Source organism: Dasypus novemcinctus, chromosome 8 (assembly GCF_030445035.2).
Source record: "Dasypus novemcinctus isolate mDasNov1 chromosome 8, mDasNov1.1.hap2, whole genome shotgun sequence".
NCBI classification, from domain to species: domain Eukaryota; kingdom Metazoa; phylum Chordata; class Mammalia; order Cingulata; family Dasypodidae; genus Dasypus; species Dasypus novemcinctus.
In genome coordinates, this window is record NC_080680.1 from 106840244 (window position 1) to 106854008 (window position 13765).

General features: G+C 41.2%; 2 protein-coding genes and 1 non-coding gene across 5 annotated transcripts in view; 1 reads left to right on the forward strand and 2 right to left on the reverse strand.

Annotated features, from left to right (window-relative positions):
- Window positions 1–5036, forward strand: part of CDC26 (cell division cycle 26) — a 38174-nt gene extending 33138 nt beyond the window's left edge. For both annotated transcript variants that reach the window (XM_012529661.4, XM_012529660.4), the window contains one exon: window positions 4603–5036. In XM_012529661.4, the coding sequence (XP_012385115.1) occupies window positions 4603–4779 (177 nt within the window). In that variant the 3' untranslated portion in view covers window positions 4780–5036. The remainder of the gene's footprint in view (window positions 1–4602) is intronic.
- LOC111766960 (small nucleolar RNA SNORA20) lies at window positions 110–205 on the reverse strand. The gene has a single exon (XR_002798874.1). It is a non-coding gene; the product is annotated as a small nucleolar RNA SNORA20 (small nucleolar RNA).
- A 2968-nt stretch (window positions 5037–8004) lies between the features above and the next one.
- Window positions 8005–13765, reverse strand: part of SLC31A1 (solute carrier family 31 member 1) — a 40131-nt gene continuing 34370 nt past the window's right edge. For both annotated transcript variants that reach the window (XM_004452311.5, XM_004452312.5), the window contains exons 4-5: window positions 12353–12521; window positions 8005–11307 (exon numbers count right to left, since the gene is read on the reverse strand). In XM_004452311.5, the coding sequence (XP_004452368.1) occupies window positions 11106–11307; window positions 12353–12521 (371 nt within the window). In that variant the 3' untranslated portion in view covers window positions 8005–11105. The remainder of the gene's footprint in view (window positions 11308–12352; window positions 12522–13765) is intronic.

Below are 13765 nucleotides of genomic sequence, written 5' to 3' on the forward strand. Positions count from 1 at the left end.
TTAGGGAGGCTGTGTCACAGGTAGATCTCAATGCTTGATTAGATGGGTGACAGTAAGGGGTCCCTCCCATAGACAGATGTAGATAGATACCTATTGGGGATGAAGAGGGAAATCACTGGAAATTTACAGGAGCCCAATATTATTTTATCCCATGTGTATAACTGCTCCTATCACTGAGAAACAATAGCAGCAAATAAATGGGAATCCTTAGCCTATTTTTTAATTGTGTTTGTCTTTTTGTTTGTATTAGTCAGCCAAAGGGTGCTGATGCAAAGTACCAGAAATGTGTTGGCTTTTATAAAGGGTATTTATTTGGGATAAAAGCTTACAGTTATAAGGCCCTAAAGAGTTCAGTTCATGATACCATAAGAGGTATTTTCTCACCAAAGTCTGCTACCACGTGTTGAAGCAAGATGGTTGCCCATCTCTGTGAGAGTTCAGCCTTCCTTTTCCTCTAAAGGCTCTTGGGGCCCAGTTTCTTCCAATTTTGCCTGTTGACTGGCAAAGGGCTCATCTCTCTGGGCTTCTCAGCTGCTGTGGTCTCTTTGTAAGGTCATCTGTAAACTATCAGGCAAAGGCCCCTCTCTCCCTGGGCCTCCAGGGTCAAAACTGACAAAGTTCTCTCTCTCCTTCTGTATCTTCTGTATGTGTCCGTTCATATAGGCCACCAAGGGGCCAGGGAATCAACCCTGAGTTACACCCTACTGACATGGTCGAATCAAAGCCCTAATCTTAACATAATTTAATCAGAGTCATCTCAGCTGAATCTAATACAATCAAAGGGTATCATGCCCAGAGGAACAGACCGATTTACAATCATAATCTCTCTTTTTGGAATTCAAATTGCCATACTGTGTTAGAATTCTTTATATGTTCTGGATATAAACCCTTATCAGATATATGCTTTGCAAATATTTTCTCCCTTTCTTTACATTATCTCTTCATTTTTTTGATAATGTCCTTTGGTGCTCAAAAGTGTAAAATTTTGATGAGGTCCAATTTATCTATCATTTCTTTTGTTGTTTGTGCTGTTGATATCATATCTAGGAATCTACTGCCAAATCCGAGGTCATAAAGATTTTCCCCTATGTTTTCTTCTAAGAGTTTTGGGGTGTTAGCTCTTATATTTAGGTTATTGGTCTATTTGGAGTTAATTATTGTGTATGCTGTGACTAAGGATCTGGGTTGTTTTTTTTTCTTTTAATATACTTTTAAATTTTTTTTAAAAAAGAACTTAGATTACATAAATGTTATATGAAAAATATAGGTGATTCCCATATGCCCCACCTCTAGCCCCTCCCACTTTTTCCAACATTAACAATTTCTTTCATTAGTGTGGTACATTTGTTACAATTGATGAACACGTTTTGGAGCATTGCCACTAAGTATGGATTATAGTTTACCCTCCCTCCCACACATTTTGTAAGTTATGACAAGATATATAATGGCTTGTATCTGTCATTGTAGTGTCAATCAGGACAATTTTTAAGTCCTGAAAACATCCCTATATTACACTTGTTTTTTCCTCTCCTTCTCCTCAGAACCTCAAGTAGCCATTGTCTCCACATCAATGCTAACAGTTCTCCCATTGCTAGAATCACAATAAGTCTACAGTAGAATACCAGTAAGTCTATCTAGTACCCAAACCTGAGGATTCTGGGAAGGGGATGCCCACTCTGCCTCTAATTGAGAGGGGGCTTAGATCCCATGGGGCAGATGGATGGGACTATCTCGTGTGCAGTTGCAGATTCTCTCTGTTCTTTGGGATGGTTGTTGTCCATCATCATCTCCTTGTTAGTTGTCCTGGGTGAGTCCAGTGAACTGGAGAGTAGGTGTTACAACTTTTCAGGGCCAATTGACACATGGACAACCCAAAGATTTAAGCCTCTTGGACATACACCTATCAACCCTAGCACTAACTATAGGTTCAAATAGAAGGAGCAGAAGAGCCATGTGTAGGAAAACCACAACTGATTCCAACTCTGTCATACTGGGGAGTATACACTCTCAAATAGGGCCCACTGGCAGGCACCTAACTCCTGAGCTGTCTGCCCTGCCTATAGTGTCTGGATGCTTCTGCCCCTGGAGGAAATACTTACTTTGGCAATCAATGAGATCCTGCTGGGATGTGCATAAGCGTAACCTCTGAAATGACCTCCTGACTCGCTTTCATGTCTTTTTGCCATGTAAATTCATTTGTCTTTACCCTTTCCCCCTTTTGGTCAGCATCTTTTTTCAGTTGCATTGCAAGTTGGTGCTTGGTAGTAGTACCTTGGTACCAGGGATGCTCATCCCTGGGAGTCTTGTCCCAAACTGGGGAGAAGGTAATACATTTATATGCTGAGTTTGTCTTAGAGAGAGGCCACATTTGAGCAACATGGCTTCATTCTTCTGCATGTGGAAATCCAGTTTTCCCAGCACCATTCTTCGAGGAGACCACTCTTTCCCCATTGAGTGGACATAGCAGACTTGTTGAAAATCAATTGGGCATAGAAGTATGAATTTATCTCTGGGCTCTCTTTCTGTTTATTTAGGCTTTTCTAATTCCTTTCAGCAATGTTTGTAGTTTTCAGTGTATAAGTCTTTTACCTCCTTGGTTAAACTTATTCCTAAGAATTTTATTCTTTCTGATGCTATTATAAGTAGAATTTCTTTATTTCTTTTTTGGATTGTTTATTTCTGGTATATAGAAACACCTGATATTTGTGTATTGATCTTACTCTGCTCAAATGTGCATTTTTAAGTGTGGCCTTATTTTAGAGCACTAGATGCCCATTAATAAAGCTTAAATTTTTTGGTGGCCTTAGAATAAAGTCCTTATTCCTTACTGAGTATGGCATGAGGCCCTTTATGACCTGGTCCCTGTTCATCTCTCCACTTTTACCTTTCACTGCTGAGTTAATCTCAGTATTTATGCACCCTCTGTTTCTTTGCCTGAATTATACCTTTCTTTCTTTGTCAGGGTAACTCCTACTTACTTTCTTTGAAACTCAGCTCCTTCCAGAAGCTTCCTTGACTATCTGCAGTTGGCTGGCCTGTCTTAGGTCATATCACTTTCTATTGTAATTGTGTGCTTGTTTTTCCCCATTAGACCAAAAGCTCCCTGAAGGCAAGGATTACTATGTTCATCTCTGCCTGTGTTTGCCACAGTACCAGGAGGTACTCAATCAAAGTCTATTTTCATTTGCCGTCCTAAAAGATATTTTATACTCTATGATAGAGGACATTCCATCTTGCACGTATGCATGAATATGATGAATTTACTATGTATTGAATATGCTTTTTACTAAGACTAATAACTCAGCTTTCTTTTTCTCAGGAGACTTTAGTGCTCTTTGGCATCATAAATGTTTGCTTGTTAAAAACTCATATTGATGGTATCTTATTAAGGATGAGCTTTCAGTGGTTTAAACGTCAGTTGTTATGAGTCTCAGACTCACTGAGTCATCTCACTACTGAGTCAGTCATACTGAAAGCAATTATCCAGTGGGTTTGACCTGTTTTAGAACAACTTAGGAGGGAGGCACAGTCTTGCCGTGAACTAAAATGAAAGCAGTAGACAGCTGGTATTTTATTTATTGATATTGAGTACCCTACCGTCATTCTAGATTCTGAAACAGTTAGCATTTGCTCACAGTGGGAAGGTTTTATTTATTTATTTATTTTTAAAAAAGATTTATTTTTTATTTCTCTCCCCCCGACCCCACCTCCCAGTTGTCTGCTCTCTCTGTCCATTCGCTGTGTGTTCTTCTGTGACCGCTTCTCTCCTTATCAGTGGCACCAGGAATCTGTGTTTCTTTTTGTTGCGTCATCTTGTTGTGTCAGCTCTCCATGTATGTGGTGCCATTCTTGGGCAGGCTGCACTTTCTTTCACGCTGAGCGGCTCTCCTTACGGGGCGCACTCCTTGCGCGTGGGGCTCCCCTGTGAGGGGGACACCCCTGCATGGCACAGCACTCCCTGCGCGCATCAGCACTGCGCATGGGCCAGCTCCACACGGGTCAAGGAGGCCCGGGGTTTGAACCGCGGACCTCCCATGTGGCAGATGGATGCCCTAACCACTGGGCCAAGTCTGCCTCTAGTGTTACTTTTAATCTCATGGGGTCAGTCAGGCTGTACATTTTCGTTGGTTATTGCTTTGCCAGTAATTTTATTTTTCCATCTATTCTCTAAATAATACATTTGCTGAAACACCCTTCTCTCCCCCTTAACCAGCTGACTTTTATTTATATTTCCAATTGTAGCTTCCTGCTCTTAATCGCCACCACCACACACACAAATCCTCACCTCTTTATATCCTCCTTATGTCTTTTAGGCACTCTGGTTTTCCTTCTTTTATAGCCCTGGCCACTCTATGCTGTAATTGTCTGTTTACCTGTTTTCATAACTGATTGTAACATCCTAGAGGGTGGTGGGGATTATAGTTTTTATCACCATATCCCTAACTGTAACCCTACTATACCCCTAACTATATTAAACCAAGGATCCAGTTTATTGTTCTATAGATCCTAACCCTTTCCCTTACCCCATGCCTAGTACCTGGTAAATAAGTGTTTGCTAGTTGAAAGAATGTTACCTGATTCCTAAAACTTTTATACTTTCAGACCCGTAAGAAACAAAAAGAAGATGTGGAAGTCGTGGGAAGCAGTGATGGAGAAGGAGCCCTTGGGCTTGGAAATGACCCTAAGAGCCGGGAACAAGTGATCAATGATCGAATTGGTTACAAACCCCAACCCAAGCCTAATAATCGTTCATCTCAATTTGGAAGTTTTGAATTTTAGAGGTAGATTATCTTGCAAGCCAGAGCCCTGGAGTGGAGTAAAATGATGGCAGACATTCAAACAAGATTTAGAGAACTGAGTGTTTGCAGTAAGCAGAATGTTTTACTTACTGCAGAAAGAAATCCTTGTGCATGAGATTACTGATGCTTAATTTTTTAAAGCTGGAATCAAACCTCCAGTTTGTTTCTGGGAAATTTCTTTGACTTTATAAAACTTGTCTGATTTTTGCTTTTGAAATAAATATATTTTTGGAAAAATGTTAGGCATTCTTACTGAAGTATAATAGCACTGTTAATCCCTAGTCTTTAAAAGGTAATTGCTGGAGCTGGACTTGGCCCAGTGGTTAGGGCATCCGCCTACCACATGGGAGGTCTGCGGTTCAAACCCCGGGCCTCCTTGACCCGTGTGGAGCTGGCCTGTGCGCAGTGCTGATGCGCGCAAGGAGTGCCCTGCCACACAGGGGTGTCCCCTGTGTAGGGGAACCCCACGCGCAAGGAGTGTGCCCCATAAGGAGAGCTGCCCAGTGCAAAAGAAAGTGCAGCCTGCCCAAGAATTGTGCCGCACACACGGAGAGCTTACACAGCAAGATGACGCAACAAAAAGAAACACAGATTCCCGGTGCTGCCGATAAGGAGAGAAGCGGTCACAGAAGAACACACAGCGAATGGACACAGAGAGCAGACAACTGGGGGTGGGGAGGGGGAGAAAAATAAATAAAAATAAATCTTTAAAAAATAAATAAAAAGTAATTGCTGCAGAGCAAGTATAGCTCAGTGGTTGAGCACATGCCTTCCATGTACAGGTTCCCAGGTTCAATAACCAGTACCTCCAAAAAAAAAAAAAAAAGGAAGTAATTGCTACAGGAGGTAATATCATTCCTTCCCATCTTTATTGAAGACCTAAGCACACTTGTCGTTGATCCCTTTTGCTGATTTCCATTTAACCTATTTATTCACCAAATACTTACTGAGTGTCTATGTGTGCCAGGCTGCCTAAGCACTTGGTAAACATCAGTCAACAAAATCGATGAAGATTCTTGCCCTTGTGATATTGTTTACACTCTATTAAGCTGTGGATTTCCAGAACCTGTTTAAAGAATAACTTTGTAGTGTGGCTGTGTAACTGGGAGACAGGCAATGGTGGGAAACTATAATAGGAATGCTCTTAACAGTACTACCATCATTCCACTTCTGCTATTCCAATTTGCCTAAGGATTTTCCCCACCAGGAACCAATCTGAGGGGCAGCTCGGGATAGTTTTGATCTGTGCCCTGTTGTTTTCACTGTTCACTTCAACTACAGGGGACCACAGCTGTGGTAGCAAGAACCTCTGTACTCATCAGTTCTAAAGAAACCCATTAGCAGGACTTTACCCAGCCTTCTGGGGTGGTTTAATCTAACTAGGAATGTGGGAGAGGCAGGTGTAAAATGGGATACCTAGTGTCCCTTCTTGTTCTAGCCTTTCTTAGAAAACCCTTATTCCTCCAGTTTTACCTAGGCCTTCAATTTTGTTATAATTTTATAAGCACATGTAGTTAGGTTCCAGAAAGGGAAATCAAGTTATATATCTTGAAGCCTGCACAAGTCAATACGGAAGGGCAGGGCAAAATGAGACTCTGCTCAACCCTCTCACTGACGTCCCAGTAGGATGAGGTATTGACTAGGCACCGAAGCATAAGAACATCGTGCTGGCTGTCTTGCCCTCCTTACTAGTAGCCAACACTCAAGAGTCCCAGTGCATAAGGTACTAATTAAGTGCTTTACAAAGATTATCTCATTTAATCCTTAACTATGGGGAGGCTACTTTATCCTAATTTTATAAAAGGTGGAACTGATTTTTGGCTTTTAAGTGGTAGAGCTGAGGTGTTTTTTTTAACGATTTATTTCTCTCCCCTTCCCTCCCCCACCCCCCATTATCTGCTGTATCCATTCGCTGTGTGTTCTTATGTGTCTGCTTGCATTGTTAGCAGAACTGGGAATGTGTCTCTTTTTTGTTGGGTCATCTTGCTGCGTCAGCCCTGTGTGTGTGCAGTGCCACTCCTGGGCAGGCTGTGCTTTTTTTGTGCGGGGCTCTCCTTACTGGGGCTCCCCTACACAGGGGACACCCCCGCGTGGCACGGCACTCCTTGCGCACATCAGCACTGTGCATGGGCCAGCTCACCACACTGGTCAGGAGGCCCAAGGTTTGAATCCTGGACCTCCCATCTGGTAGGCGGATGCTCTTATCAGTTGAGCCAAATCCACTTCCCTAGAGCTGAGATTTGAACTGAGTCAGTCTGTTATCTTAACCCATGTTTCTAAACCTCCTTGCTACACTGCTAGTCTTTTTCCATGGCTGGGTCTAAGAAAGTGGGGGATCTTAGGGGTAGAGTGAGAGGTTGCTCTTAAAGTTTTCAGGAAATGCTCATGCTATTAATACTCATGAATTAAACTAATTCTAGAATGTGAATTACTACGTCAGCAGAAAGAGCTTAATGCAACTGTAAGTCTTTTTTTTGGCACAACTGAAATCACGTATATTGATTCTATACTCCTCCGGTTCATTTCTGGCTTACCCAAACTTAGGAAGATGACCAGGTGCTTGTGAAGAGATACAAACCTTAGCCAGAAAATTATACCTTCCATTTTTCCTGAAAACTGGAGTAATTATAATCAGTAGAAAATAAAAATATACTTACAATGGTTTGGATACCTATTATGTGCTGGGTGTGATACACATATTACTCTTAATTCAAACAGGTGCTATTAGGAGGTACGAAGGATTGAACCTGGGACCTCATACATATGAAGCAGGCACTTAACCACTGAGCTACACCAGCTCCATTACTGGCTTTTTATAAAAGGAAACTAAGGCTCAAGGGTTATTAAAATAACTTGCCTAAGGCCACACTACTAATAAATGGTAGAGCCAGGACTCAGTCCCAGGTAGGCTTGACTCGAAAATGTCTGTTTGAAAGTCAGCTTTTAAGTTCAGGAGTCCATGGTTTACTGAGATATTTTCAACTTCATGAAGACCCTATGTCCTGTGCAAAGGTCACGTAGATCTTTTGGTATGCATTAGCCTGTCTGTCATTTTAAGTACAGTAGGAAGACAGTGAGATGAAGACATTAAGGCACCAGGTCACCAAGATGACCTGGGCATCTTAAAAACTGATGATCATGTTCAGTCTATATGTGGACTATGAAGAAAATAGCTTATCTTGATATCACTCTAGGTAGAGAGACATTTATAGAATCACAAAATCAAAATATTTATTTTGTTCTTTTGCACATGACACTGTTAAAATATTCCTACTACAGCAATACTGCTCTCCAGGAGCTTACAATCTAAACAGTCAACATTAATTGTAGACCCAGTGATTAAGGCATTGTATCAAATGCAGACTTTGTATCTTTAGATCTATCTTCTGAAAGAAGCAGCTAGAGAGGGCAGGATCAAGATTAATTAATATGAAACTGTACCTCCTGCCCCCTGCTCCTTATATAAGGAGCCCCCTGTATCTAGAACCTAAGACTAGTGCCCCACAGCCTAAAAAGGAATTCCAGCCAACCCTACCATAGAAGTAGTGAAGACACCTTAGTCCCAAATCCCCTGGTAGACCCAGTGAGGAGTCCCTATTTATGGGTGATGGGGGGTGGGGTGGGGAGGGCTGTGTTCCTCTATCATTGACTGCAGACGGCACCTAAGATTCTATAACTGTGGGGATGGTACCAGGTAAACCCTTTACCCAGTTTTATAGAAATTGCAGCGGGGCAATTGCTCCTTAAAGCATGCTTGTGCAGGTTTTAGGACTTTTGGGTGGTATCTAATCCACTGCATAGCAATGTCCACTGTATCAGGAGGGCCAGGCAGATTTAAAAAAACACAGATGTATGGGATAAGGGAAGGAAATTACTGAAAGAAAGGGAAAGGAGAACAAAATAAGGGGCCAAAAACTGGGGAGTCTCCTAAGGGATGTGAACAGGGAAAGAAGAAAATAGAAATTTGGGTCCAAAAGTAACAAAGAAGCCAGGCACCAAATGAACAGGGATTCAGAAATGGAAGTTGGTAAGACCATTCTATTACCACAAACCAAGAGCTCAGGAAGAATGGAATTTAATCTTTAAATTTTTTCTTCTTCACTGGCTTCATGTGGCAAACTAACCTCTGAAATTGAGGTTTTTCACGATTTTTTTCTATTTTAAATACCTAAAGACCTATCCCCAAACCAGTGTTTCTCTGTGAGTTTCAAATTCATAGCACTTTGTCTTAACTGGCCTTGAGTTATTTTTTTACCTTACTAATAAGTCCTGTTACAGCAGCTCAGGCCAAGTTTTCTAGAGTACCAGGGCCACTACTAAACATTGGTTCTTATTTTGTTTCCCATGGTTTTACTATTCCTTGTCTTCTGAGACAATAACAGCCGAAAACACCTTCACGTTGGACTGTGAAGGCCTGTAATTCACTCTGCTCACGCTTAGCTGATCTAAGTATTAACATTGCAAGGGGGTAGAATGTGAGAAAAGCAAATCTAAATATTGGTTCCTGGATTTGAACCTCAATCCAGTAGGCTCATAACCCTCTCTTGGTTCAAAGCCATAGAAGTACACATTCGTCATTCTCCAATATTTAACTGGCCCCCACAGAGAAAGTACAAACTACAAAATCACAACAGAAGCCAAAAAGATTGCTGTGTTTTTGTTTCCTCTGCCCTGAGGCACATTTGGAATCTAGCACCAAGGAGGGCAGGATTTAATAGACCAGCACAGAGTTGCTATTCAGAGGTAGTTTGGACTGTGAACAAGACTGCAGTGTACACTTAAAACCAAACAATAAAAATCTAATGTGATTCTTTATTAAGGAGAAGAGTTTTGGCCACATGCAATTTAATTAAACCCCCAAGAGTAACAAAGATGGTCATATGGAGGATGAGAATTTGCCTGGTGTGGGCATGGATGTTGGGGGCTAAGGAAAGTCTGGCCATCAGCAGACCACATCCTCAGCCTCTCCAAGGAGAAAGGCTGAACTTGGGCCCTTTTGACCCAGGGCTAGCAGATTTACACTGCAGGTCACAGGTCTCTCTCAACTACCAAGAAACCACAGATTTTTAAAAACAAAGGACAAGTGATTTCACACATGTGGATAAAAGTTACTTTGGCTATACTGCCGTTGCACACATGCGCTCAGGCAGACATACACACAGTTGGAGCTGAATAAATGTTTATGGAATGATTAAAGAATATAGTTCTTGACTTAAACCCAGAGATGCCAACTACCAATCAGCAAATTTCAACTCCCAGGCCCACCAGGTATACTCCCTTAGTTTAAAGCAGAGATTCTCAAAGACTGGTCCCCTGATTAGCAGCAGATCACCTGGGAACTTGTTAGAAATGTTAATTTTGGGGCTCTGGGGTTGAGGCCCAGTAACCAGTGTCTTAACAACCCCTCCTGGTGATTCTAATCCATGCTAGTTTGAAAATCGTTGGTTTAGGGGCAGACATGAAAACAACTGGAAAAAATGATTCAAATTCTTTGCTTCATTCAGCTATGACAAACCAAGGTACCAAGTCAAAGTAAAATGCCAACAGTTTTAGTTAAAAATATCTATTTCTATTTTCTCAAATTGATTGTCTTTTTTTTCCTTTTGACTGGCAAGTTCTTTCTAATCAAAATATTAAGTGGGAACACAAGTTGATGAGTCAGCCACCCAAGAATGCATACTTCTGCAAGCTCTAGGCCTGTATTTAGTCTCAAACCACTCCTCTGCACACTCCAAAGATTTTGGTGCAACACATCACACCTGAGGAAAGGCACAATGTATTTCCCACTCATTCAGTCCAAAAACTGGACCTTTCTAATGTTGAGGTTGGGTTCTGGATTTAGTTGGGCAAGAATTTCCCTCAGCTGCCATCAATCTTGGCTGAGGTTACTAATCCCATTCCATCACTAACTCAGAAAAAAAATTCAAATTCACATATTTTCTGTTAAAAGAAACGAAAGAGTAAAAAGGGACGTAGGTGATCAAGTCATTGAACATAAAACTACCTGTATTAGACAAGAAGTTACAACTTGGCTCTAAGATGATGGGGAAGGAGAGGGCATCTCATGAGTGGCCGCTCCTCAAGAGACATGGAAATCTCAGCTTAGTAGAAAAAACAATAACAAAATCAGCCTGGGGAGGTTACCACTTTAGCTCAGAGACTGTTGAGCAAGTGTGTGTGTGTTTGTGTGTGTGTGTGTGTGTGAGGAGATGAGGAGCAAGAAGGGATGACTGGAGTAGGAATCATGTTTTCCAGTCTTGACCTGCTTCCCACTGTAATTGACAAGGCCACACCATGAGTCTGATGTTAATGGCAGTGCTCAGTGATGTCCACTACCACTGCCTTCTTCCAGCTGAAGAGAAAGTATCCCATGCCAGCTCCTGCTGCCACAGCAATGCAGAGGTACCCGTTGTAGGTCATGAAGATGAGCATGAGGAAGTAGCTGATGACTACCTGGATAATATGCAGCACTGTTTGCAGGAGGTGAGGAAAGCTCAGCATCTGCTGCCTGGAGAGTAAACAGGGACAACAATCAGGGACCCTAGGAGTGTTCAGGCAGCTCCGCAGACTGGGAGAAAGGGGAACAGTCATGAACCTAGCCTGAAATGGACTTCCTCACAGCCACCCTGGCAACTCATGGGTACTTGAGTATATGCATGCTGACGGGGTGTCAGGTTTATCAGTATTGGCCAGACAAAGCCACAAGTTATCAGGAGGAATCCTTCTGGGGATGGAAAGAAGAGGGTAGGTGGAGGGGTTATGCCCTAACTTACTCAATCTTGGATCCTGAAAGGTAAGCCCTAAACCCTCCTACACTATTTGCCTGAACATCTTCAAGCTTTCCACCTTTGCTAAGTTCACATCCTACACAAATGGAAATAGAAGTGAGGGTTGGATGGTGTAGTAGAAAGTACTTCATTAGGAATCAGGAGACCTGATCTTTCATCCTTCTGTTTCTTACTAATGTTGTCACCTTAGGTAAGTCACAACCTATCAGGGCCTCAATAAACTCATCAGTACAATGGGAATTTTGTATTGTGTTTGCCTGAAAGCTGGGTGTGTTTGTCTATAAGATTTATTGAGGTCCCATCTAGTTTTAAAATCTCCATTTCCACTAAAACTGAATTTCAAAAGGCATCTGCCAATCTGTGGGAAAAACTGGTAGTCATTCAAATACTTTTTCAGCACTGAGACATCAGTACAGTCTTACACTGTAAACAAAATGAGGTAGAGCTGGGCAGGTAGAACATTTTAAAGAAAGTAATCTATTGGATTCTGCCACTCTTCTATACTCTGACCTGAATTTCTTTTCTTAACTTGTTCATTATTATTTTGGCAAGTATTCTTAAATACAGACTCCTTGCTTACCTTCTTCCAAACTTACTAACACAATTCAGGGTTCCTATCATTCCTCCTTTGGTCTATTCATGACCAATAATCCCAAACCTCCAAAGACAGTTTCAAGCAAGGTCATATAGAATCACTAACTCAAAAAAGAAGGTTGCTGCCAATAGAACAGGTGCTGTTCATCTGGATTTGTTCAAGCTTCTTACCCAACAGTTTTGTGTGTCTCCATAAGGATGGTTCCATTTGGCCCTGGGACAGGCATGGAATTGTAGCGGATGCTGACTTGTGACTTGCGCAATAAGCTCTCTCGAGCTATCTTGAGTCCTTCATAGAACATTGCTAGTAAAAACACTGCCACAAAAGCGCCAGCCATTTCTAAGCAGAGAAAGAAAAGAGAGTGCTACTGTCAAACAAGTGCAAAATCATTAGCCAGAGTGCTGTCCAAGCTAGAAAGACAACTTCACAAAAGAGCTAATCTCAGTTTAACACACTATACTGTTTTAGCTTTTCAGATGTCCAGGTAGAAGAGAAGAGCTAAGATGGTGTTAGTGAAAACCATTGCCTCTGATGAAGAATACATTCACTTTTTGATTAAGATATCTTTCCAAAAAACAAAACAAATAAGCAAAAACATCTGAACAACCATAATCCTTTGGTCCGGCTGTTTGATGGCATTAATTTAGCTTGTTACATTGGGAGAAACACACAATGCATAAATTATAGAAAAGGGGATTAGAACAATTTATTTTTAAGTGCTAGCTACATTTTTTTTTTTGAATAGACATTTCATTTTATATCTTTCACACCATGAGTGTTGGTAATGATATCAATGTATTCCAACTGCTAATCCAACACACTAACTGAACTAAATGCTCCCCTTTTTCCCAAAACAAACTGGTTTTGTGGATTCAAAGATACTCTGAGTAACTAAAGCAGTCCAACTGACTAATGAACTTGTGCAATTTACATTTAAGGCATACCAAAGTCAACATTATAGACACAAAGTGATAGGTGATCTGTCACAAAAAACTAGGAATGACCTAAGATTGGTCATGCAAGAATCAGGAGGAAGGGAACAGTTGTAGCTCAGTGGTTGAGGGCCTGCTTCCCATGTATGAAGCCCTCGGTTCAATTCCTGGTACCAACTTAAAAAAAAATCAGAAGGATATGGACCATAATGTGGCACACTAGAAAGAGGACAAGGCCGATCTAGAAAGTCTTGGTCTTTGTCCTCGCTCTGACATATTAACTCCATGTGACTTGGGACAAGTCAATTTACTATTCGAGGCTTAGTTTATCTCAAAAATGAAAGGATTAAGGATTAAACTAGATAAATAGACTTTAATCTGGGATTATTTATGGTATGCATCTATAAAGAGCTTCTATCTCATTTGACCTCACTGTAGTTTTAGGTCCAGGACAAATAAGTTAGCAAACAAGGAAATACTCTGGAAAATGATGAAAGGAAATGAGTTTGAAAAAACTTCTGACATCTAAATTATTTTTCAGGAGCTCTAAAATAGACATGTTATTTAAAGGAGGATCAAAATAACTATTATGCATCCTCACTTTATAGGTAGGAAATAGGAACCAAGATGGTTATGTATCAGAACCATACA